At 52.6% G+C, this 25,361-nt stretch overlaps 1 protein-coding gene across 7 annotated transcripts in view; it reads left to right on the top strand.

Moving 5' to 3' along the window:
- The window catches only part of SMOX (spermine oxidase), a 73,857-nt gene that overhangs the window by 14,175 nt on the left and 34,321 nt on the right, over positions 1-25,361 (top strand). For 2 of the 7 annotated variants that reach the window (XM_058684982.1, XM_058684983.1), the window contains exons 2-8: positions 11,476-11,709; positions 14,976-15,202; positions 19,758-19,931; positions 20,094-20,853; positions 21,399-21,559; positions 23,414-23,503; positions 23,955-24,432. In XM_058684982.1, coding sequence (XP_058540965.1) covers positions 11,502-11,709; positions 14,976-15,202; positions 19,758-19,931; positions 20,094-20,853; positions 21,399-21,559; positions 23,414-23,503; positions 23,955-24,092 — 1,758 coding nt within the window. In that variant the 5' untranslated portion in view covers positions 11,476-11,501 and the 3' untranslated portion in view covers positions 24,093-24,432. The other 5 variants (XM_058684989.1, XM_058684988.1, XM_058684987.1 and 2 more) reach the window with 4 other exon arrangements.

The following is a 25,361-nucleotide window of genomic DNA, read 5'->3' as shown; positions in this document are numbered from 1 at the left end:
CAGGTGAATGCGGCCACGTGGGGCCAGCAGCTTGGAGGAGGAGCCCTGGAGGGAGGGAAAAGCGGTGTTGAGAGTTGATCTTGTAAGCAGTCTCTCCGAGCCTTTGCCGTTCTGCTGCTGGAGCTCCTTTCTCAGGTATCCCCTGGAAATCCTCTCTGACTCCTTTCCCTGCCCCCGTTAGGTGCCTGGCCCATGTTCTCCCGCATTCACCATCCCAGCTGTTATCACATCTTCAGCATCACGGCTGTTATCACATCATGTACGTTCTCTCTTTAATCCATTGCTGTGTTCTCCCCAGGGACTAATGCAGTGCCAGGCAGGGCTGTATCTTGGGGGAGAGAAAACATCTAAATCTCTCTGAAGACTTCTGATTGGAGAGCTTAGGACTCATGAGAAAGCAGAGCAGATATGAGGGCAACTACTGTTCCACAGATGGAAATCGAGTCTTCCCCAGGATCACCGAGAGCTAGACCCTGTCCTGTACGCCCCCGCCCCAAGAGTCTGATTTAGATGACCCAGCATGGGGGCTGGGGATTGGTCATTTGTAAAAATCTCCAGGTGAGGGGCGCCTGGGTGGCGCAGTCCGTTAAGCGTCCGACTTCAGCCAGGTCACGATCTCACGGTCCGTGAGTTCGAGCCCCGCGTCGGGCTCTGGGCTGATGGCTCGGAGCCTGGAGCCTGTTTCCGATTCTGTGTCTCCCTCTCTCTCTGCCCCTCCCCCGTTCATGCTCTGTCTCTCTCTGTCCCAAAAATAAATAAAAAACGTTGGAAAAAAAAAAATTAAAAAAAAAAAATCTCCAGGTGAGTGTGAATCCCTGGTTAGGTAGGAGTGCCTGTCTCGTGGGCTTGTAAATTGTGGGGCCTGGGCCACCTTGTCTTTTTACTCTGCCACAGCCCTGAATTTCAGAAACAAGGGAGCTGGGCTCCTGAGTAGAATGGGGAGTTTGCCTGGGGGTCTCTTCGGAGACAGAATTGCTGACTGTAGTTAGTTACCTATTGCTGTAACAAACAACCCCCAAATGTAGTAGCTTAAAACAGTAATAAACATTCATCCTCCTCAGAGTTTCTGTGGGTCAGGAATTTGGGAGCAGTTTAGGTGGGTGTTTGTGGCTCGAGGTCTCTCAGGAGGTGGAATCAAGATGTCGGTTGGGGCCACACTCATCCGAAGGCTTGCCTGGGCTGGAGGATCTGCTTCCTGGTGGTTCACTCACAGCTTGGCAAGATGGTTTGGCTGGTGGTAGGACTCTTGCCTCCTGGGCCTCTTGATAGGATTTCTGGAGTGTCATCACAAGGTGGTGACCGGCTTCCCTTTGATTAAGCAGTCCAAGAGAGCACGTGGACGCAACAGCATGTTTTCTGACCCAGTTTCAGAAGTCATGCTCTGTCACTTCTATGATATCCTATTGGTTACACAGGTCAGCTTGGGAGGGGACTACACTAGGGCACAAGTACTAGGAGACAAAGGTTATCGAGGGCCATCGTGGAGGCTGGTGACCACATGGGTGGTCATTTCATTGTACTTACAGCCTCATAGGTCTTGCCTGGGAGGTCCAAGCACCCCCAGGAAGTGGGATGGCCTTCTCTCCTAATCTTCGTTCCTCCCCTGTCATCAGACCATGGCAGTTATCACCGTGGGCTGGGGTGGTTCTCTTTGAGGCCTGGAGGTCTTGCTCTGGAGTCATCCTTCAGGAAGGTCTGAGACTTCTCTACTGGCTCAACGTCCCCGCCATATTTGGTCTCCTGGCCCAGGCCTCCCTTGGTGACCCTGATTAGTATGCACTTGGGCCTGTAGGAAAACAAATATAAAAACCATTGCTGCTACATGCCTGGTTCTGGGCTAAGTATTTTGCATTGTCGCACTCAACCCTGTGAGGCAGGCACTCTTTTTTTTTTTTTTTTTAATGTTTATTTATTGTTGATACAACACAAGCAGGGGAGGGGCAGAGAGAGGGGGACAGAAGATCCAAAGTGGTCTCTGTGCTAACAGGCTGACAGCAGCAAGCCCGATGCAGGTCTGGAACTCATGAACTGCGAGATCATGACCTAAGGTGGAGTCGGATGCTCCACTGACTGAGCTACCCAGGTGTCCTGAAGCAGGCACTGTCTATCCTCATTGGGTTAGGTCACTCATCTAATAAGTCACAAAGATTCAAACCATTGGTATTAAAAAACAAGTGATCTGATCCCAGGGAGAACCTATATGCAAACCATGATGCTAGAACATGTTCTCAAAAGAGGGGACTATTTACTAAGCTAGGTCATCAAGTGAACCATAGGAAAGTGTGTTTTTGTGATTGTGATTGTGTGTGTGTGTGTGTGTGTGTGTGAGAGAGAGAGAGAGAGGGAGAGAGAGAGAAAGAGAAAGAAAGTAGGGGAGGAAGGAAAGTAGGGGAGAGAGAGGAAGTAGGGGAAGGGAAGGGGGGAGGGAGGTAAGTGTTTCTTCCTGGGGTTCCCCAAGGGCCATAGTGATTTGGGTGCCTCAGAACAGGACTGGTGCCTTGTTCTTGAAGCTAATTTTCTCTTAAGTTCAGCCCTTGTAGGAGAACTTCCTTCCAGAGGAGTGTCTCTGTGAGCACCATCTCCCTTCAGGCCCACTCTGCCCACAGCCTGCTCTGCTCACCAAGGGCAGCCCTGCACCAGCGTGGTCCCTAGGACAGCGATCAGTTCTGTGGTCTCTTACACATGTGTGCTTGATGACTTCCTGGAGGGGGACTCAGAGTTTGGGTGTCAGGTCCTGCTCGGAGGGAGGAAATCCAGGCCTTGGGGTCTTATCCTGAGGGCTGCTGAAGCGAGCCAGAATGAGACCTGTGCCTTTAGGACTTTGCTGCGGGACCCTGGAAGCTGGCCAATAGGGTCTGGGGTCTGGGCTAGCCTCACTCCGGGCAAGGGTGATTATTCCCATTTTATTATCCCCATTTTACAGATGGGAAAAGTGAGGCTCAAGTGCTAATGGACTCTCCCAAGGCCTCACTGGTTGGGGGCAGAGGCGGCTGTCTGGGTAATTTCATCTTCTCCAGGAGCATCTAGGAGTCCACAGTCCACATCTCAGACCCCTGACCTCTCCTTGGGCCGAAGAGGCACGGGGTTTGCTTGCACCTGAAAGTTCTGGGATCTGAGGGGAAGAAGATGGGCCCTGCTGGCACAGAGCTGGCTGCCTCCCTGGCCAGAGAGGATGTTTGCCTGCGGTCACGCACAAAAATGGGAACCCAAGGCATGGGGGATGAGGAGCGGGGGTCGGAGGTGGAAGCTGAGCCGGTCGGGCTGGCCCAGATTTGGAGAGGTTCATGGCCGAGTGTTTAGAAGTGGTCATGACTGGCCCCTGACCTGATCTACGATCAGAGTGTGAGCCACTCACTTGTGCTCAGGGTGAGATCTCTAGGGTGGAGTGTGGGACAAATCTGTTTCAGTGTGACTGTGGGGGCAGGAATGTGGTCTGGGGCTCCGCCCTGGCCCATCTCTACCTGTTTCCCTCTGGCTACACAGTCGTGGAGGCTGCCTGCCGTGAGCGTTAGGCCCATCAGAAACACTCTACCCTTTCTCTGGCTTCCTTCCATGCTTGCTTCCCCTCCTCCACCCCCAGCGAGGCTTCTAGCCTGGGCTGGGTTATCTCCAAGGCCTGTCTCTGTAGGCGGCTATAAACTGGGGTCCTGGAACCATCCTCCTGGGTCCAGGGAGCATCAAGGGAAGTAAGGGTGGGGACACAGAGCTCACCTTTCCAGGAATGCCCTTCCCTCCTGCCTGCCAGTGCCTGTGTGGGCCGTGCCATTGGCTCTGTCCCCCCATACACCAAGTCAAGGGCTGCCTCTCTCCATGCAGGATGCAGTATAGGCTTCCCGCTTCTTTTCCGAAAAGGCTTACAAAGACTTTTAAAGTTGCGCTTTTAGGGACTTGACTTTATGCATCTAGTTGTGAGGAGGAGATGTGGGTAACAAAGACATTGTGCTGGGAGAGAAGTCTGAGTGCCAGGACGGAAGATGGGGCCCCCAGAGCCCCTTGCCCACGTGGGCCTGTGGCAGCCAGAGAACATTGCTGGTGGGTGGGCTCTGTGGAATGAGGCTCCCACGCCTTCCCTTTTATGAGCTTGGGGTTGCCTAATGACCATTGTCTCTGATACCCGACCCTCCAGAACTGGGTAGGATGTAGGCTGACTCAGAGTTGGGGCCAGTCAAACACAGGCTGTCCATGCACTCTGATTGATGTCAGGGTTCAGGTCTGGTCTGATACTAGGGTTGCAGCCATAGGCTGAGGCCTGGGTCTGAGCTCAGATGCTGACTGGGGTTCTTCTATAAGTGAGATGGAGTCCTGGGTCCCAGGTGAAACCCCTGTACTGGTTTCTTCAGGGGTCTTCTTCCCTCTCCTGCTGTCTCAGAGGTGGCCCTGCTAGGTGCTGTCTCATTTACTCCTCCCAGCTGTCCTACCAGGTAGAGGTCCCTATGCCCATTTTACAGATGGGAAAGCTAGAAGACTAAAGGAGGCCGTTAAGCATCAGATGGGGCTTAAACCAGTGTGTCCAGGAGGTGGGGTACAGATGCTGTGTCGTTGGGCTAAGTTCAGAGGTGTTGGCCGGGTGGGACCCAGAGAAGGGAACCCACTAGTCCAGGTCACCTGGTAAGGAAAAGACTGAGCCGGGGCCTGAACCCGGGTGTCTGGGCTCTCAGGCTGCCCTTGCCCTGTCCCCATGCTTATGCCCTCTCACTGCCCACCCTCATGCCCCTGTGGCTGGCCAGGCTTGGCCCAGCAGCCCAGCCTCTTTCACTTCCTGGCTGGCTGGCCAGGGCGAGGAGGGCTGGGGAGGGTCTGGTGGGGAGGAGTTCGGGCCCAGCCCCTCCCTGGGGTTGAGGAGTGGGAGGGGCCTCACATGCAGACACAGAGCCCCTTTGTCTCCGCGGCTGTGCAAAGCAGCTGGTCTGGGATTTCTGGGCATTTTTTACATTTGAAGAATAATTGCATTGTCTGGGGGGCCCAGGAGAATCCAAATCCCTCCCCAGACCTGCCAGGCAGTCCAAAGAGATTCCCCTGGGCCAGCCCCCCAGCTTCCCTGCCCCTCCCTCCCATCTGTTAGAAGCCTGAAGCAGAGAGGGGTCCCTCCAGGGAAACTGAGGTAGGGCTGCTGCCCTTAGACACTAGTAGTGTCTGTTCAGAGGAAAGGATTATAAGTCCCCAAAGTTGGTTAGGGGAGAGTGCAGGTGGCCCCCAGAGCCCTGGGTAGGGCTCCTGTGAGGAAGCATGGGGCTTGGAGGTGGGAAGTGGAGCGCTTCAGCTGGAGGAGGCTGGATCCTAAAGGGTGAGGTGAGGTGAGCTGGGTGGGCTAGCTGCCTTGGCCGTCTTCTTGTCCTCTGGGAAATGGGTCGCTCAGAATGAGGTGACCTTGAGAAAAAGACAGGCAGACACATTTGAGAGTAGTAGCCTGTGTTTAATTTTTTTTTGTAACATTTTTTTTTTTTTCCATTTTTGAGACACAGAGAGAGACAGAGTGCTAGCGGGGGAGGGACAGAGATCAGAAGACACAGAATCCGAAGCAGGCTCCAGGCTCTGAGCTGTCAGCACAGAGCCCGATGCGGGGCTCAAACCGAGAAACCGTGAGATCATGACTTGAGCTGAAGTCGGACACTTAATCGACTGAGCCACCCAGGCGCCCCAAGAGTAGGCTGTGTTTAGAGGGGAGCCAAGGATGGGTAGAGTTTTTTTTGTTTCTTGTGAAGGCTGACTTTGGGAGGGGGTGGGGCACCTGGGAAGTTGGCCCTTTGTGGCAGCCGGTATTTTGTTATAGTGGCTGCTGTTGGGGAGGGAAGTGACCTGCCGATTGAAGTGAGCTGAAGTGCACTCCAGCCTGAGGCGGAAGGGGCGCCCTGCAGTGAACTGGGCTACTGACCCTTCCTTGCAGTTCACTCCCAGGGCTTGGGGGCCGGTGTAGCCTGGGACCACGCCCTGCTCCGTGACTGTGGGGCTGCAGCCTCATTACGGAATAACAGACAATAGGATTTCTTGGGGTGAGATGTCCATGGTTGGGGAACGGAAGAAGGACGGGGGTGGGGACCTGGGGGATCACTGCAGAGCCCAGCCAGTGGAAGGAACTCCCCTTTCCAGGGTGCTTCAAGAAAGGTCAGTGGGAGCAGGCCTTGCTGGTGGGTCCAACAACATACAGCCGTGCAGTCACACAGCTGCATAACCAATACTCCGTACAAGGGTGTGCGTGTCAAGAGAATCCAGAGCTGGCTTCTGTGACATGTGTGAGGGAGGGATATTTCCTATGAGGCCTTCAGTGGGCAGTGCCGGGGATCCCAAGACTTTAGTGAAGTTGGGGTGTGTGTGTGTGTGTGTGTGTGTGTGTGTGTGTGTGTGTGTGTTTGGGGGCATCTGAGTGAGAATTGAAGCCAGAAAGTTCAGCTGAGTCCAGAGGGCAAGAGGCCGATATGCCGAGGCCTTCCCTATGCCTGGTACACGGTTAGCTCAGTGAATTGCTGGGTTATGTTCCTGGTCTATGAGAGGCCTGGGTGTGACTTGGGGCAGGCCCAGCAATTCTCTAGGGGTACAGTTCAGATGGAGGAGGCAGGGGTGTGTGGGGGGAAACTGAGGGGAGAGGCGACAGTGATTCTGGGGGGTGGACATGGCTTGACCTGATGGATAAGGGCAGGTCTTCCTGTGAGGATGCATTCAGCTTTGAGCCTTGGGACCACTTGGCAGTCCTGTGGTTTTAATCATGATGGGGAAGCACAAGAAGATGCCTGGTGCCCCCTGCTCAGTACTGGGCATTTCCAAGAGGGGGTCAGAAGTCGGAGGCCAGGACTAAAGTACGTCTCTGGTATTTGGCAATTGGAGGCGCTTCTTGGAGGGTAAATTTGAAGGTGATGATGCAACTGGTGGGGATGTTGAGAGAAGGTGGGGTGGGAAAGTGACAACGCCAACACCCATTTCTGTCGCCTCGCTTTCTCATCTTCATCCTTCTTTTTTGGGTGACCCTGCCAAAGGGATGGGGCCTTTCTTCCCTCTTTTCCTCTCTTCTTGCTGCTGCCTTCTTTCCAGACTGGCTTCTTGGGCAGGTTCAGTCAGGGCAGTGGGCAGCAGGGGGAGGTGTTGGCTGGCAGGCCAGAGCAGAGGTTTGGGGGGAGGCAGTGGGGCATCTAGAGTGGGGGCGGGATACTCATGCCATGGCTGGCCTGATTTCTTGAAGCTACCAGGCTTGGCCTCTTTGGGCACATGGGAGCCCCAGGCTCCCACCCTCATTTTTCCATGGAAGCAGGAGCAAGAAGACAAGTGTCCGTTGCCCTGTGCCTCCCTCCTCCCCCTCCCGTCCCCCCCCCCCCCCTCCTCCCTGCCTGGCTGAGCCAGCACTTTTTTCTTCTCTCCTTTATCTGCTCAAAAAGTACAGGGTGTTCTGTTTCTCCTGTGCATACAGATCAAGGAGGATGTTATTTATTTATTTATTTCCCAAAGGCGAGAGAAGGACAGGCAGGCACTGAGGAGCATGAACTGATTCTTCTTCCTCAATAAGCCGGTTTCTCATAAAATTAAAAAAAAAAAAAAAAAAGCTGAAAGGAAAAGATGCCACAAATCAACAGAAAACAAGTTGCTTCTCACCCTCTCCTCTCCACCCTGGCTGGAGATAACAGCACTGGAAGGCCCAGTTCAGCGTTTCGCTGAGGGCCTGGCACGGAGTAGGCGTTCCTACACATGATTTTCTCTGTCCCTTTCAGTTTGGACTCCAGGGTGTGTTGGCTCCGTGTGTCCATATGGGGGGCCATGGGGCAGCTTTCTCAGCTCTCTGCCTTCTGTGGGCCCTGTGTAAGGCTTCTCTGACCCGTGGAAGGAACTGGCCTGTGGGATTCCTTGGGGGGGGGGGGGAAGAGGTCATGGGTGCAGGTGACCCACATGGCCCTTGCTCATTACCTACTTTCACCCCTGTGCTGTTTGAGTGCAAGGTCTCTGATACATTGGGAACTCAGGGTCCTTTCTGTGTTCATCTTAAAGGCAACTGCCCACCTGCGTTCCCCACAGGGCATTTCTGAGCCCTCGTCCCCAAGGCTCTCTGCTCAGAATTTAGTTATAGAACTTTACAAATGATTTTCACACTTGAGGCTCTTGAAAATATTGTCCGTCTTGCCACATCCGCATAAGGCCTTATTCGACTGTCACAACAATGTAGTGAGGACCAGCTGGCCACTTCTGAGGGTAGCCAGAAGTTCAGGTAGCCGGCTGGGGAGGCGCTGCGCCCCAAGTATCCTTTCCCCATAGCTTCCAGCTTCACTAGACCCCGGTTTCCAGACGGGGTGCCCCACGGGAACTAGAGGTTTTGTGAGGAGACTTCAGAGGGGAGTGGGTCCCTCCCAGTTTTATCCCAGTCACACCTGGAGCCCGCAGGAAATTTTCAAGAAGGGGTTGCACCAGTCAGGTTTGAGAACTGCGGCGGTTTCCCCCCCCCCCCCCCCCTCTTTACTGTATAAGCAAGGCGGTTTTGGAGGGTGGCCCCGGCGGGGGGTGCTGATAGAGCCAGGACACCAGCACGCCGGCAGGCCCCCCCCCCCCCCCCCGTCCTGGGGGTGAGGCACGCGGGCGGGGCGGGCGGCAGCGCCACGTCGCATCGCGGGGTGCCTGGCAGGTGGCGTCAGCGGCAGCGGCAGCTCCGAGCACCCAGTGTGTTTACCAACGTGACGCCACCCCGCGTCGTCTCGGCGACCCTTCCTCCCGCTGGCCGCCCTGGCCGCCGGGTGCAGGCAGCCACACCCTCCCCTCTAAATTTAGTCCACCGGAAGGAGAACCTGGGGGCGGGGAGGGTGGCAGGGCGCAGGGAGGAAAGGACCCAGGACGCCCGACCCCGTGCTCCCAGACGCCCAAAGGAACCTCGCTGGAGGGAGCGGGGAAGGATAGGACAGGGAACGGAGCTGCAGGGAGGAGGAAAGGCGGAGCCGCACCGCCTTCTCCTGGAAGGGGGCGGGGAGCCCCGGCCTCCAGCGGAGACTCGGCCTCGGAGGGCTCTGAGCCGCGGGCGCCACCTTCCGGCCGTCTAGGGAACTGCCCGGGCACCCAGGCGGTCGGCCTGGGTCTGGGGGTTTGCCTGGAATTTGGGGGCGGGAGTTGGGGGACAGGCCCGTCCAAGCCCAGGTGCCCAGGTATGGCGTCTGCCGGCGGAGTGGGTGGCGGGAGGCATGAGGAACAGCCCCAGCGTATTTAGAAAAAGACCCTTTTGCTAAGCCTATGATAAAGAGATGTTGAGGGGCGCCATTCAAGGTGGGGGAAGCTTTAATGATCAGACCAGATGTAAGAAGTCAGTATGTAGCTTGCTCGCTCCTTCCTTCCTTCTTCCTTCCTTCCTCTCCCTCCCTGCCTCCCTCCCTCCCTTTTTCTCTTCTTCTCTCCCTCTCTTTCTTTATCTCTCATTCTCTTTCCTTCCTCCCTCCCTCTTTCTTTTTCTTTCTCTTTCTCTCTCCTGTCTCTTTCTCTTTCCTCCCTCCTTCTTTCTCTTTCTTCCCTCCCTCTTTCTTTTTTTCTCTTTCTCTGTCTCTTTCTCTTTCTTTCCTTCCTCTTTCTTTCTCTCTGTTTCTTTCTCGTCTCTTTCTCTCTCCTTCCTCCCTCCCTCCCTTTTTCCCTTCCTTTCTTTCCTCCTTCTCTCTGTTCCTCCCTCTTTCTCTTTTTCTTTCTTTTAATTTCTCTGTCTCTTTTTCTGTCTTGTCTATTACTCTCTCCTTCCTTCTACCCTTCCTTCCTCCCTCCCACTCTTTCTTTCTCTCTCTCCCTTTCCTCCCTCCCTCCCTTCCTTTCTTCCTTTTCTTCTTCTCTCTCTCTTTCTTTCTCTCCTTCCTTCCTTCCTTCATCCCTTCCTTCCTTCCTTCCTTCCTTCCTTCCTGCCTGCCTGCCTTCCTTGCCAGGAATGAATATCTGAATGGTTACTGAGGTACACACACATACATATAAAAATGACACAAATCCTACCTGTCCAGGTCGGTGGATCTTTGTATGTATACTGTGTGGCCACCGTTCAGATCAAGATATATATTCCTTCCACCCCAGAAAGTTCCCTCCTGACTGTTTTCAGTTATTCTTCCCCCTGGTTCTGTTTATTGTTGAAGAATATGCAGGAAAATGCTGCACATAGTGCAGTAGATTTATCCATTCTCCTGTGGTTGCTTCTGTTGTTTTGGCTCTTATAAATAAAGCTGCTATGAACATTCCTTAGCATGTGTGTTTGGTGGACTATGTCCTGCTTCTCTTGGGCGTATTCTGGGGGGTGGGGCTGCTGTGTCATTGGAAGGGTTATACTGAGCTTTGTTAGGTAGGGGAGACAGTTGTTTTATGTCCCCTGTCTGCTGCACTGCCCAGCAGCCACCTTCCAGACACCCTTCCTCCCCTGTTGTTAGTAGGTTCTACCACTGAACCCTCAGCAAAGACAACTGGAATCGAAGTTGCTTGGGTCAGGGAGGGAACAGAGACAGGATGAGAGCCGAGCGGCCCCTTGGGATGGCCCACAGGCACCTTGGAGCCCTCGTGGTCACTCTGGGAATAGGCGGTAGCCTCTCCCAGCACTGGGGCGATTCAGGGACCCCCCTTGGCTGCCTAGCCATCAGCTCCCTGGTCTGGCGTCTCTGAACAAGCTGGCTTAGTGTAACTGTCAATTTGATGTCTGGCCTCTGGTGCCATGGGTCCTCACAGTCCACCGTTTCCTGGGCTCCTTGCTGCTTTGCGGTGACTGAGGGGCTGGGTGGCTGGGGGAAAACAACCAGAGAACTACCCGGAATAGCAGAGGCTCGTCCGATACCGGCCTCGTGGCACTTTCTGGGGGGAGGGCGGGACTATGTCCTGCCCACCAAATTGCCACTTCATTCACACTGTGAAAGACTAACAGAAAGCTAGAGGAGGAGAGAAGGGGCAAAGGAGAAAGAATGCCAGGGAAGAGCCACGCACGGGAGGGAAAGTAGAGGGTCCAGCGCTGTGTGTGCAAGTGTCCTGCGGTCTGTGTGAGCATCTTGGGGTCTGTGTGAGCATCCTGTGGTCTGTGTGAGTATCCTGGGGTCCGTGTGAGCATCCTGTCGTCTGTGTGGGCATCTGGGATTGGTGTGAGCTGGACCACAGCAGCCGTGTCAGAGCGAGCTTGTTCAGGGTCAGCAGTGTCAATAGTTTCTCTTGAATTTGGTCTTTTTGGGTCATCACCTTCCTGGCTGGCTCTAGTCTCAGCCTTGGGGAATAGGCAGTGTGCCTACCAGGTTGGGGGTGGGATTGACGGATCCCAGGGGCTTAGGGTGGTTTCCCAGCAGTCCTGCTTGCCGGTGGGGGCCCACAGTGCATATTTTCTACCTCTCTCCTTCCCTCTGTCTGTCCTCCTCCTTGCCACATCCTTTGGAGATGGCTCCTCTTGTCCAGGTCTCCGGAAGAGCAGGAGGGCTCAAGGAGGTCCCCCCCTCCCCTGCCCCTCATGAGTGTCCCATGGGACAGGTGGGAAGTGAAGGCAGAGCAGGTAAGCTGTGACACCCCTGCCCCCTGCAGGTTCCTAGGAGGCCAGTGCGGACGGTATGCAAAGTTGTGAATCCAGTGGCGACAGTGCGAATGACCCTCTCAGTCGTGGCCTACGGAGAAGGGGACAGCCTCGCGTGGTGGTGATCGGCGCTGGCTTGGCTGGCCTGGCTGCGGCCAAAGCACTTCTGGAGCAGGGCTTCACGGATGTCACTGTGCTCGAGGCTTCCACCTGCATCGGAGGCCGCGTGCAGAGCGTGAAACTCGGTAAGTGTCCCCCCTCCACCCGCGCCAAGGTCACCTTTTGTCCTTCAGTGCTCTGGCCCTGCCTCAAATCTCATTATTTTGGTTTTTCCCTGGGATAAGTGGGCTTTTGCCAGAAGCTTCCTTTGCCCTCTGAGAAACCCTCTGAGGTGGGCAAGATGGGGCTCTGGCCTTCGTGTTTGGAACATGACCTAGAGTTCAAATGTTTAGGAAGGAAAGGACACCCAGGCCAGTGTCTTGGCAGTGGGTGGACCAGTTTCTGCTTCACAAGAAGAGTAATTCTGTAAGTTCTTATTAGTCATTACCTCTTGAGTGTGAATTAACATATCATGACTGAGAGCTAGTCTTGGGACAGTAGGAGCTCAGGGCAGCAGAGTGGTTGGGACTTGGGGCCTCCTTGTGGGTGATGGGCAGATCTTAGCATTGTCTGGGAAGATGATCTGTCCAGGTTGCAGAGTAATGAGGCCTCTGGAGAAAGCCTCCAGGTAAGAGACTTTCCCCAGGACTGGGCAGATTTTACCAGGGGTGGGGGAATTGCCTGAAATGCAGCTGGAGGTCAGCACTTCCCAGCCAGGGGGTCTGACCAATGAGAGACCGAGTGGGTAGGGAAGGGGCAGCTCCCATTGTGGTTCCTGAGTCTTGATAAGACATTCAGTGTATGATGCAGAAACAGAAGATGAGGACAAATGGCCTAGTCTCAGGGGTAGCTGACAGCTGAGACATGCCACGCATGGAACAGGCGGCAGGGTGAAGAGATGGGGTGCGGGAAGCTGCAAAGAAGCGTGATCTGGTGACCTGTTGGCGGTGGGGGCCTTCCTGACTTGGGGGACCTTGGGCAGACTTCAGGTGATGGGGAGAGTTGGGCAGGTAGCAGAAGGGGCCATACGCGTGGAGTGATGTATGTGATCAAGGCAGACTCCGCCAGGAGCGGGGAGAGCATGTCCTCGGGAGGGCGAATTTGTGTGTGTTGTGTGTGCAGACATACGGGGCTGAAACCAGGGGCGGACCTGCTACGATGTGAGGTGGTGGCTCTGAATCTCAGTGGTCGGGTCAGGCGTCGAGGGCCAGAAGCCCCAGGGACACTGGATGGTGCTGGTGCCCTTTGATGCAGGGGTGTCACAAGGATCGCAGTCATAGAGGGGCAGGCAGGCGAGGGCAGGAAATATCTCTTGACCAGGGCCTACCCACCCCCCCTGTTGCAGAGCCTGGGGAATAGGGGTGGGGTGCTGAGTTTGCTGCCGACCTCAAGCTCCTCACCTCATTCCTGCTTTTGCCAAATGTCCGTCCAGGAAGGGTGCTGTCCCACGCCTGGATGTAACTGCCCAGTGACTGTGTGGTTTGGAGCTCCCTGCGTGCCCTGGGGAGGGTCCAGGCCCCTCCCCGAGGTCTCTTCCTCTCTTGGGAGCTCAAACCAGGCAAGACACTTTGGGGAACCCCAAGCATGAGGAATTAAAGGAGGATTAGTAATAAATACTCTCAATGCCCACTAGGAACCCACTGGAAGCAGGGCACTGGGTTTTTAGTCTTTTGGTGCCATCCCATCTGCCCACCTTCTGGACAAAGGGACATACACGTTCCTGCGTCTTCTCCCAGAGACCTCAGGAAATTCTGTCTCACTGGCGGTAGCACGAGGTTGACCGTTTTGTTCTCTTGCCTGCTGTTTGGCACATACATATATACAAGGCTATTTTTAGTAACTAGTGGTTTAATTAGAAACAGCCAGGAGAGGGGATGCACAAAAAAAGAATGGCCAGTTCCTGGGGTGAGGGGTGATTGTTGTCTGTTATGGCATATCAGATAACTATTGCTGCATAACAGATCACTCCAAAATGTAGTGGTTTACAGCAGTACCATTTTATTTACTTAAATTCAGTGGGTCGGGAATTTGGGCAGGACTCAGGCAGGGGGTTCTTTCACTGGTCTTGCCTGGAATCTCCCACTCGCCTGCAGTCATCCGGTGGCTTGACCGGGGCTGGTTTGTTTATGACAGCCTTACCCATTGGTCTGGTGGTTGGCACTGGCTTTTTGGCTGGGCCACATGTCTCCAACAGGGTAAACCTCTCCATGGTGGTCACATTCTAAGAGTGTGAAAGTGGAAGCCACAAGATCTCTTGAGGCCTGGGCTCGGAAGCCGCAGACATCACTTTCACTGCATTCTGTTAATCAAAGCAAGTCACAGGGCCAGCCCCGATGCAAGGGGTAGGGAAATGGACTCTACCTCCTGATGGGAGGACTGGCAAGGTCACGTTGCAAAGGGCTATGTGTACAAGGACAGAGGAGGAATTATTGTGACTGTCTCAGCAAAAAACTTAACTGCACATGATATCTTGACTCAGCCCTCCAAAACAAAACAAAACACCAAAAAATGTTCCTCTCTCTTCCCCTTGCTTTGCTTCAACTTCCTTGGGAACTAGGCAGGGAAGGAGACAATGTGCCACCATCCCTACAGCATCGGAAGAGGAAACTGAGGCCCAGGCACAGAGGCAGCTTTCCTCAGAGCATCTGGTACCTTGGCTCTGGATGGGATGGTAGGACCAGCACCAGCTCTAGCCCTGTCCCAACCTGGGTCCAGGAGTTGCCCCCTGCCCTAGACAGACTCCTGGGGTTCTGCCACCTAAGGTTTTTCTGCCTTAGGAAGACAGAGTTTAGTTTTCTCTGGAAGTCTATTTGAGACTGCCTTCAGGAGGAGTCTTCCAACCTGGAATGTTTGCCCTCCCTCCTCTGCCTCAGACTGAGCTGGGAGGGGGGCCACTTTTTGTCTGGGATCGGGGCTTAGACTCCGGGGCCATTGGAGAATGTTGAGGAATTGGGGTAAGGTCAGATGAGGACCTTGGGCCAGAGGACCTCAGGTAACCTCTCTCCCCTCACTGGGACCACTGTACCCTCAGGTGCCCACACAGTATCTCCTGAGGGAGAGCCATCAATGAAAAAGGAGGGCTCAGTGTCTGGTGTTGTGTTAGACAAAGGTGGGATGGAAAAGCAGAGCCTTGTAACTAGTCCAGTGAAGCGACTCTGGGGGCAAATCACAAAAGCATTCAGGGTGGCAGTTATCTCAGCTGTAAAGTGGAATCCATTTTGTGCCACATGTAGTTTCCCCTGGGAGCTTTTCACTGAAGACTTTGGTTGGTTGCCAGATAGGGGCCTAATTCCCCTTCCTGCTCTGTTGAGGGGATGGAAGGATCCTCTTGGAGGAAGAAGGCTGAGGCAGTGTTCTGGCCCTCTGTGAAGAAGTCCCTGCCCCTCTAAGGGCCTGTTGTTGTCACCGTCAGGACACGCCACCTTTGAGTTGGGAGCCACCTGGATCCATGGCTCCCATGGGAATCCCATCTATCATCTAGCAGAAGCCAATGGCCTTCTGGAAGAGACAACTGATGGGGAGCGCAGCGTGGGCCGTATCAGCCTCTACTCCAAGAATGGCGTGGCCTGCTACCTCACCAACCGTGGCCACAGGATCCCCAAGGACGTGGTTGAGGAATTCAGTGATTTATACAACGAGGTGAGGTGTTAGCAGGGCAGCTGGACCCTTGGGTGTGGGAGGCGGGGAGCACGCCGGCAGTGTGGGGGGAGTTGAGTGCCTGCTAGGGTCTTCTATGATCCTGGTTATGTCTTTGCACACTCTCTGGTTCCCATATTTGGAAAAGCAGGACAATTTGAGGACAGGATGAAGGTGAGGGGTGGAGAAGTACGAGGTAAGAAGTCACTGATACAGATGATTACATATGTCTTCAGAAAAGCCTTAAGCACCTTTTATTAGATTTATTACTGGGTACTTGGGTAGTGATTGTTGTTGTTGTTGCTTTTGGATACTCTTTTAAGTTGTAATTTTTTAAAACTTTATTTTCTGGGGCACCTGGGTGGCTCAGACGGTTAAGTGTCCAGCTTCAGCTCAGGTCGTGCTCTCACGGTTCATCAGTTTGAGCCCCACAGTACGGAGCCTGCTTGGGACTCTCTCTGCCCTTGCCCCACTCGCACTCTTTCTCTCTTTTAAAATAAATAAATAAACTTAAAAAAACAAAAAACAAAAAACCCTTTATTTTCAATTTTTTCCCAATGTATAGAACTATAACTGATTATATTACATGTTGATTTTAGCTATCTTGATGAAGTATTATTTTAATGCTATTATATCTATTATATATATAATATATATATATATATATAATATATATAATATATATATATCTTATATCTATTAACATATTATTTTAATTTATATTCTAATAGTATTTTAGAATTTTATGTATATAATACTATACCAAAACATGAGAATTTTTTCTTTCTATTAACATATTATTTTAATTTATATTCTAATAGTATTTTAGAATTTTATGTATATAATACTATACCAAAACACGAGAATTTTTTCCTTCTATTAAGATATTATTTTAATTTATATTCTAATAATATTTTAGAATTTTATGTATATAATACTATACCAAAACATGAGAATTTTTTCTTTCTTTCTAATCCTCACACCAGCATTGTGCAGTAGAACTTTCTGCAATAATGGAGATGTTTTAGACCTGCACTGTCCAGTAGGGTAATTGCTAGCTACATGTGACTTTTGAGCTCTTGAAATGTAGCTAGTAAAACTGAGGAGCTAATTAACTTAATTTTAAATTGCCACAAATGTCTAGTGGCTACTGTATTGGACAGCACAGCCTAAGACCACTTATTTCTTTTCTTGCTGTACTGCACTGGATAGCATCTCCAGTACAGTGTTGGATAGAAGTGGCAATGACACGCATCCTTGTCTTGTTCAGGTTTTTAAAAAACTGTTCATGGAGGTGCCTGGGTGGCTCAGTCGGTTAAGCATCCGACTTTCCCTCAGGTCATGGTCTCACGGTTTATGAGTTCAAGCCCCATATTGGGTAAGCTTGAGCCCTGCCACAGGTGAGCTTGAGCCTTGCCTCAGGATTCTCTCTCTCTCTCTCTCTCTGCCCCTCGCTCACTTGTGTGCTCTCTCTCTCTCTCAAAAAAAAAAAAAATTGTTTATATTTTTAGTATCTTTCAGTGGTGCTGAGAACTGCACTTAACAAGCAAGGTAGCACGTAGGTCTTGCCTTCTGATTGCTTGTCATTTGTAGTATAACGACCCTTCACTCCGGGTCAGTAAGTTGGCCAAAAAGCACCTATTGTACATCTTCTGGCTCTTGGGTATGGAAAAGGAGAAATGACTCTTGCTTTGGGGATGGTCCTTGTTCAGTGGAGGGCAGGCATGCTGTGACTTATATGTGTACACCCACAAGGTATGTTATATGCAACCCCATGGTACTGTATGTTCTTACTCATGTGCTAGGAGACTGAATTGTTAGCGAGCGGATAAGAACTAGTATTCTTCAAAGTAGACCTTCCTGGTCTACTGGGAATTAGTCACGTCCTGAAATCCAGGTTATTGTGAGTGCTTTCAGCATGGATGCCTCTTGAGAATGACTTTTCAGGGTCCATGACTTACTTATTCTCTTATATAAACTTAAAAGTAGATCATCATCAGTTTCCGCTTGTGGGTTTGACTTTTGAAATGAAGAGTGTGACTTGTGGAGAGTAGCATGGATAAAATGGGTTATCAGTCCGAGGGGTGATGCTTCGGGTTGGCAGGAGAAGGTGTTAACCCTGAGGAAAGTGATCGATTTATTTGTGTGTGGTTCCTAACCAAAGCTGGAGGCCATTCTGAAGAGATATGCTCTAAGCATATGAAGCCCTGCTGGAGGGTGACTTCACAATAAATCTTCAGCCTCCCTCCAGAGGTGACTTCGAAGGGCTACTCATTTCCGTCTGTTACATTTGTTAACAAATAAGTGAATTCGTGCACTCGTGTCATATAGAGCTTAGTCCCTAGAGCAAGACTACCTTGATTCAAATATTAGTTCTACTAATTAGCTGTGTAACCTTGAGCAAGTTGTTGGGGGCTCTCTGAGTCTTAACTTTCCTCACCTGTAAAACAGACATAGTTAAACCCACTTCAGAATGTCACGGGGATTAAATGAGATCCTGATGAAAAGTGCTCAATGAGAATTGGGGTGAATATTATTAACTGTTTACAGGCCTGTGCCATTTCCCTTGGTCACATTGGGAAGATGTAATTTAATCCAGGACAGAAGACTGTACCCATAGGACAACCCCGTGTGCAGGTCAGGCTGTCCCAGTTGGTGGTGGACACAAAGAATCGTGTTTAGGTGGACTAAATGTATCTGTCCTCAGCTGTACATTCCGGCCTTTGGTCGACATAAGCTAAAGACTGGCTACCATGTTGCTTATCACTCAAGGAAGAAAACCCAGGGAGGAGGAGGCACACTGAAAGCCTGACTCCTTGGCAGTGGTACTGGGTGAGGAATTTGATGAGGACTCCGGTTAAGGCCAAACGCCCAGCATCGTGTGACTGTAGGGAGGAAAAGTGAACAAGTTAACTCATCTTCTTCTTTAGACTGTATACTATGGAGACATGTTTAATTCGTGTTTCTATCTCATGTGGAGGCTTTTCCCCGAGTGGAATGGTAGGGGATGGGTACTGTCACCTTCCTTTCTCTACCCTGCAGCCTCAGGGCCTCTACCAGGGCTGGATTACAGGGCAGGCATGATTCCCGTGAACGTGTGCTGACCGAATTCAGACTCGCTTTAGGAAGGGAACCACACCACTAATTGGCACCGGCCATAGATGTTTGGCTAAGGAGCCCACCTGTTGCCAGTGTCCTGGGAGGGAGAGGGCGTGTGCTCACGCTCACAGCCCTTCAGTGATGCCAGGGTCCAGAGTCCTTGACGTGACTCTTAGTCATTCATGCCCCACCCCTGACTGCCTTTCCAAAATCATCTCTTGTAACTTTCTCTTTCCTCGCTGCCCTCTTCAGCAAGACTGAGTCGCTTACATTCTCTCTCCCCGCCCTCATTTTTGAGTATGCTGTTCCTTCTTCCTGAAATACTTTTCCTCTGTCTCTCACTGCCAACTGTCCAAGGTCATCTGCGTTGATCTCAAAACCTGAGGGTTATTTCCTGTCACAGCGCATCCTGTAGAAACAGCCCAGTTATGAGATCTCCCCAGTTTGAGTGAAGGCAGGGGCTCAGGGCTGTGTCCGTCTTCCTCACCGTTACAATCTGTGTTTGGCACGGCCCCATAAAAGTTTGTGAGTGAATGTTGGGACTCAGACCTTGTCCTCTGGGGATGCCATGACTGGCCCAGGACTGGCTTAGTTTCTTCAGGGAGATCTGCCCAGTGTTTGGTGGGAGTTACGTGCCTGGCAGGCACGGGACATAATAGGACCCTGCTCTAAGGGACTGTTTGTTGTTTTCTGTTGATAAGGTATGGTTTGGAGTTCTTGCCAAAATATGCCTGTGAAATGTATTTTCATTCCTTGGGACCCTGGAGCCTCCCTCCCCACCATATGCCCTGCCCCAACATGGTCATCTTGCTTAAATATGTCTGGGTTCTGCAGTAAAGGGGCACTTTGTGTGGACCTGAGCAGGGCCAGGGAGGGGCTCCCGGGAGGTCAGGTTTCAGGGCTCCTCCTGCTCCCTCTCCCCCAAACACTGACCAGGCAGCAGTTCCAGACTGCCCTCCTGGGAGAGGGTGAAGCAGATACGCTTGGGCAGGAGTGGCAGGGAGAGGGTTTGGGCATTTGGTTCTTGGAAAAGTGAAAGGTGTGCAGACCCAGGTTCTGCAGTGGGTGGTCTGCTAGGGCACATAGCGCCCTTGAGGGGGCGGTTCCTTTCCCACCAGGCACCAAACGTTTTATTTTGTTTTCAGCAAGGGCCCTGCAGGAGAGCCTCCAGGGCTCCGTCCCTCCTTCGTAGACCCACGGGGCCTTAGATGGTGATCTGGAAGCAAGTAAGCTGGCTGGCTGTCCAGGACAGCTTGCCAGCCCTGACCCTTGGCCCTGTTGGTGTAGCCTGAGCGCAGCACGGAGTGCCACACTGATTCACCAAGGATGAGGAGCCATGAGCTCAGCATATCCGGGAGCATCGGGAACATGGGGACTTTTGAGCTGGGGTCCTTTGGTCTGAGATGGAGGGAGGTGCGAAGAGAGGTGTGTTTTCAGTCTCCTGGGGTTTCTCTGGCAGGTCTATAACTTGACCCAGGAGTTCTTCCGGCATGGTAAACCAGTCAATGCTGAGAGTCAGAACAGCGTGGGGGTGTTCACCCGGGAGGAGGTGCGCAACCGCATCAGGGATGACCCTGACGACCCTGAGGCCACCAAGTGCCTGAAACTCGCCATGATCCAGCAGTACCTGAAGGTATCCTTGTCCTCTCAGAACTTTGTTGAATACAGATGCCAGAGGGAAGAAGACGGATCCTGGGGCATCTGGGTCCGAGGAGGGCGGGGCTGCTCTGAGGTCCCGTTCTGACCCCTGCCTGGCCCTGGTGGTCACCCGGCTCCTCTCTGGCTCTTCCCGCAGGTGGAGAGCTGTGAGAGTAGCTCGCACAGCATGGACGATGTGTCCCTGAGTGCCTTTGGGGAGTGGACCGAGATCCCCGGGGCCCACCATATCATCCCTTCGGGCTTCATTCGGGTTGTGGAGCTGCTGGCCGAGGGCATCCCCGCCCACGTCATCCAGCTGGGGAAACCCGTCCGTTGTGTGCACTGGGACCAGGCCTCGGCCCGCCCCCGGGGCCCTGAGATTGAGCCCCGGGGCGAGGGTGACCACAACCTTGACGCCGGGGAGGGCGGCCAGGGGGGAGAGGAGCCCCGGGGGGATGGGCGGGATGAGGACGAGCAGTGGCCGGTGCTGGTGGAGTGTGAGGACTGCGAGGTGATCCCGGCGGACCACGTGATCGTGACCGTGTCGCTGGGCGTGCTCAAGAGGCAGTACACCAGCTTCTTCCGGCCAGGCCTGCCCACCGAGAAGGTGGCCGCCATCCACCGCCTGGGCATCGGCACCACCGACAAGATCTTTCTGGAATTCGAGGAGCCCTTCTGGGGCCCCGAGTGCAACAGCATACAGTTTGTGTGGGAGGATGAGGCGGAGAGCGGCACCCTCACCTACCCGCCGGAGCTCTGGTACCGCAAGATCTGCGGCTTCGATGTCCTCTACCCGCCTGAGCGCTACGGCCACGTGCTGAGCGGCTGGATCTGCGGCGAGGAGGCCCTCGTCATGGAGAAGTGCGACGACGAGGCGGTGGCCGAGATCTGCACGGAGATGCTGCGGCAGTTCACAGGTGTGTCCCCGCGCCGCCGCCCCCTCCCGGTCCTTTGCCACCCTCTGCATCTTCTGCGCCTGCGGTGGCTCTTCCGCATCCCCAGATGGTGCAGCTGAGGGGCGTGCCCACTGGGAGAGCACCCCTCCCGCCCCTCCGCACGCGCTTTGGAACTTGAAACCCTGAAAACCGTGGGTGCTGTGTTTCTTCTAAGGGCTGATGGTAAAAACTCAGGTATCACCCCCAAACCTCCGGTCGCCCATTTCCTACCCATACTGCCCCGCTGTGAGATGCATTTGTGTGTCACTGTCAGATCCTTTGAGTTGAACATTTTTCATATAGGAAATCGAGGGACCCAGAGAGATGAGCTGTTTTGCTGGGCGGTCCGCAGGGAGGCACTGAAGGGCCAACAGCTAGAGCCCCCAGCCTCTCCACCCCTCTTCCTGCGTCCCACGGCCTGCTGGCGGGACCAGGGAGGTGGAGTGCCAGTTGTCCGCTCAGCGGTGTCCTCTGTGTGCAGCCATTTATCATCTTCCTTCCCCTCGGCTCTTGCGACTTCCCAACAGGGAACCCCAACATTCCAAAACCTCGGCGAATCCTGCGCTCGGCCTGGGGCAGCAACCCCTACTTCCGAGGCTCCTATTCGTACACGCAGGTGGGATCTAGTGGGGCAGATGTGGAGAAGCTGGCCAAGCCCCTGCCATACACCGAGAGCTCCAAGTTGGCGGTGAGCGGGGTGCAGGGTGAGGAGGTCCTGGGGGGCGGGGGGGGGGGCAGGGGTTTTGTGTGTGGGTTTGGTTGGGGGGGGAGGGGGAGGGTGGTGTTCCGCCGAGGGGTGACAAGCTGAGGCAGACGGTGTAGCTCCTGTGATGAAAGAGATGATGAAGGAGAAAGCAAGGTCACGTGCACTTCACATCTGGAAGAAAAAATGGAATCAAACAGATATTAAAAGCTTTCTTGAGGTTGTAAAAGCTGAGCCATTTCATGTTGTGCTCTAGCCATTTGTTACATTTAGTTGAAATTAATTATGATTTAAATGAATAGATTTAAAGATTTAGCTCCTTGGTTGCACTGGCCACATTTCAAGTTTGATAGCCACGTGAGGCTAGTGGCTGTTGGATTGTGTAGCTATAGAGCATTTCTAGCACCATGGAAAGTTCTGTTGGACAGCGCTGATTCAGTAGAAGTAAGTTTCCCCAATATGTTTTATTTACTTTTCCCCCCTAATATGTTTCAGAAAATAAAATTGAGAGTACTGGCCCTCCCCTAAATTATATCAACTATATAATAAATAATAGAGAAAAATAATAAATCTGAGGAAAAAAACTGTATATATTTCTGTTTTTATAAAGCGGACTTCAAGTTTCTCCCATCAAGCAGACACATACAAAAAAAAAATGTTAAAACCCAGCAGAATTATATTTAAAACAATTCTTTGGTGTAATTGGTGAAGAAGATTTCCAGCGTGTGTTGGGCATGCCTGGTTGTGCTCAGCAGGAGAGAGGAAAAGGCCCTTAGATGCTACAGCCATCCTCCTGAAAAGCATACCTTCTCTTGTCACCTTCATCAAGTTAGGACTAGTGCATCCAGCAAAAAGCAAAACAACATGAAAGTAACTGGGGCCTAAAGCAGACAGAGTTTGCTTCTATCACACAGAGACACAAAGGGAGATCCAGAGGTAGGTATCAGGACCCAGTACCATTGGCACCTGGCTCCGTCTTCAAGGCCACTTTGTGGTTCTAGAGGGCTGTGAGGCTGCCACTCTCAGGGCAGACAAGGCAAAAGAGAGGAACCCCTGGGGCTGAGTCAGTGCTTCTAAACCACAGTGCACTTGAAACTGATTGGCCAGAACTTAGTCACATGCCTGTAGCAGCTGCTGAAGAGGTTGGGATGCGTCATTTTTATTCTGGATGGCAATGAATCCAGTTAGACATCAGGGCTTTGTTACCGAGGAGAAAGAGCAGAATGGATGTGGGAGTAGGCAGCTCGCCTACTTCTGCCACGATAAGCCTCCCCCCACCCCTCTGCGGCTTAATGACCTCTGTGGGCTCCTTGTTGGTGGGTTAAAGTTTGCACTTCTCAGAGTGGTCTGCGGACCAGCAGCATCAGCATCATGTGGGAGTGTGTTAGAAATGCAGACTCTCAGTGCACCCCAGACCTGTTGAATTAAAACCTACATTTTACCGGGATCCCCAGTTGATGCCTTCGCACATTCAGTTTGAGACGCAGTGGGATAGAGTCCAAACTTAAGTTTGGAATGCAAGCACTTGTAGTTTGCCTGGACCCTACCTACACAGCTTGCTTTCTCGAGGTGGAGCCCCGGCTGTACCAAAATTCTCACTGTCCCTTGCTTTGGTGCGTTTTTGCCCTCATTTTTCCTTCTTCTTGAAATGTCTTTTGCCTGTTTGTTTACCTAGCATCTTCTGAGAAGCAGCCCAAAGGTCCTGTCCTCTGGGAAGCTTTGTGCAATCCCCCTTACAGGGGGCCTCTTTTCTGGGCTCTCAGCACCTTGCCCAAACACCCATCAAGTCACACATGACGCCGTTTAGTAATTGGGTTTCGTGTCTGGCTTCCCCACCAGCAAGGAAGCTCCTCAAAGCAGCAGCCCGGTCACCTTTTATCTTCCAAGTGCTCAGAACAGTCCCTGGACCCTAATAGGGGCTCCATAAAGGTTTGTTAAATTACCGCCTAACTTTATTGAGTGCTTATGTTCTTCCAGGTTCTAAGTGCTTTAGATACATTATTTCAATTAATCCCTACAACCACCATCAGAAGTAGGTGGTATAAACCCATTTTGCAGATGAGAAAATCAAGCCTTAGGAAGGTTAAACCATTTGCCCTGAGTTCACTAGTAAGAGGCACAATGAGCCTCTGAGACTGCAGATCTGGGACTCCTAGCAGCCTCAGAGCAGAAAGAACTGAGACCTGGATGTCTGGGGAAGAAGCAGGGGAAGGTGGCCAGGTGGGATGGGCAACTCCTCATCCCGTGGAAGCAGCGATACCTGCATCTCAGGTGCCTGCTCTCTGACTTGTAGTATGGATGGAGGGGGTTCCTGGGGCAGACAGGTAGCCTCCTAGCCTTTCTTGCTCTTCCCCCCTCACTTCCCCATCCCCTGGCCCAGCCCATGCAGGTGCTGTTCTCCGGTGAGGCCACTCACCGCAAGTACTACTCCACCACCCATGGTGCTCTGCTCTCTGGCCAGCGCGAGGCTGCCCGTCTCATCGAGATGTACCAGGACCTCTTCCAGCAGGGGACCTGAGGGCCCTCTTCACTCCTGAGCGTGTTCCTTAAAGAGCCACTAACTCGTGACTGCCAGCCCTGCCCTTTGCTGCCGTGTGCTCCTAATTTCCTAATCCACTGTAGAATGGATTTGTACCTTTTGTAGAACTAGACACCCTGACTGGCTTCAGATCTGGTCCTGTAGCTTTTCCTTTTCTCTGTGCCGGGTGGTGACCAGGGTGGGGCCCGTTGATTTACCTCTGTGCTCTGACCTCTGACCTCTGACCTCCCTGTGCCTCCCCTCCCCTCCTGCCTTGTTATTGTAAGTGCCTTCAATACTTTGCATTTTGGGATAATAAAAGAGGCTTGCCCTTCCCGTACCCCTCAGCTCGTCTCTTCCATTTACCTCAGCCTCTTATGTGTGTGTCTGTAGTTTTTGTTAGCATATCCTCTTTGAATGAGGGGATGGTGGGAGGGCTGTGGCCTGGCTGTGCCCCCAGAAGGTAGGGTGCCTGCCTTACTGGAAGGGGTCTCCCCTCACCTCAATCTGTTTGTGGTTGTTTGCCTTGCTGCCGGCGAGACCCCTCAGGGATAAGGGCTCCTCACTCCTCAGCTCAGCTCCTTCAGGATGGGCCTGTGTCTGCCCACCGGCCCTTTGCTGGACTACTCAGAGCCCTACTGGGTGGCATGGCCACATGGAGCGAAGGTGAGTTCCATGGGAGGGGACATCTGTTGTGGCTCCATGCCAACCTCAGATGCGTTAATTAACCTCAGTGTCACCTGGCTGTGGGGCCCTAGGTCTGACCTTTGGGGTGGCTGCTGTTGACTTCTGGGAAGGTGGATAGGGTGGCCACTTTTTTTTTGTGATATACCTAAGTATTTCTCACCTGCTATATTCCAAGGGCCTATCACTTATGGGGGGCAGAGGGGGGGTGAGTAGTCTTTTCTGCTATTTTTTTACTGAGTGAAAGCACACACGTTGCATATACATACAGTCACTTGCACACATGTGCACACACGCATACACTCACCTGTGTGCACACACAGTACATCCACACATCCACACACCTACATACACTCACTCCCACACAGATACAGCACCCCACACCCTTACAGCTACACACAACTACATTGACATACACATGCACAGAACCTTAACGAACAGTTAGTCATTTTATTACTACAGATTTGACTCCAGATTGCTAATGATGGAGTTTGAATTGTATAGACTTGGGGGGTTTGGGTGGTGGAGGAAATTGTGAAAATCCAGGTTCGGCACCCCGCCCCCCGCCCCGGCCTAACTCTGTGT

This window comes from Neofelis nebulosa, chromosome 9, assembly GCF_028018385.1.
Source record: "Neofelis nebulosa isolate mNeoNeb1 chromosome 9, mNeoNeb1.pri, whole genome shotgun sequence".
NCBI classification, from domain to species: Eukaryota; Metazoa; Chordata; class Mammalia; order Carnivora; family Felidae; genus Neofelis; species Neofelis nebulosa.
The sequence above is the reverse complement of the archived record's forward strand: the minus strand, read 5'-3'. Positions and strand labels throughout refer to the sequence as shown.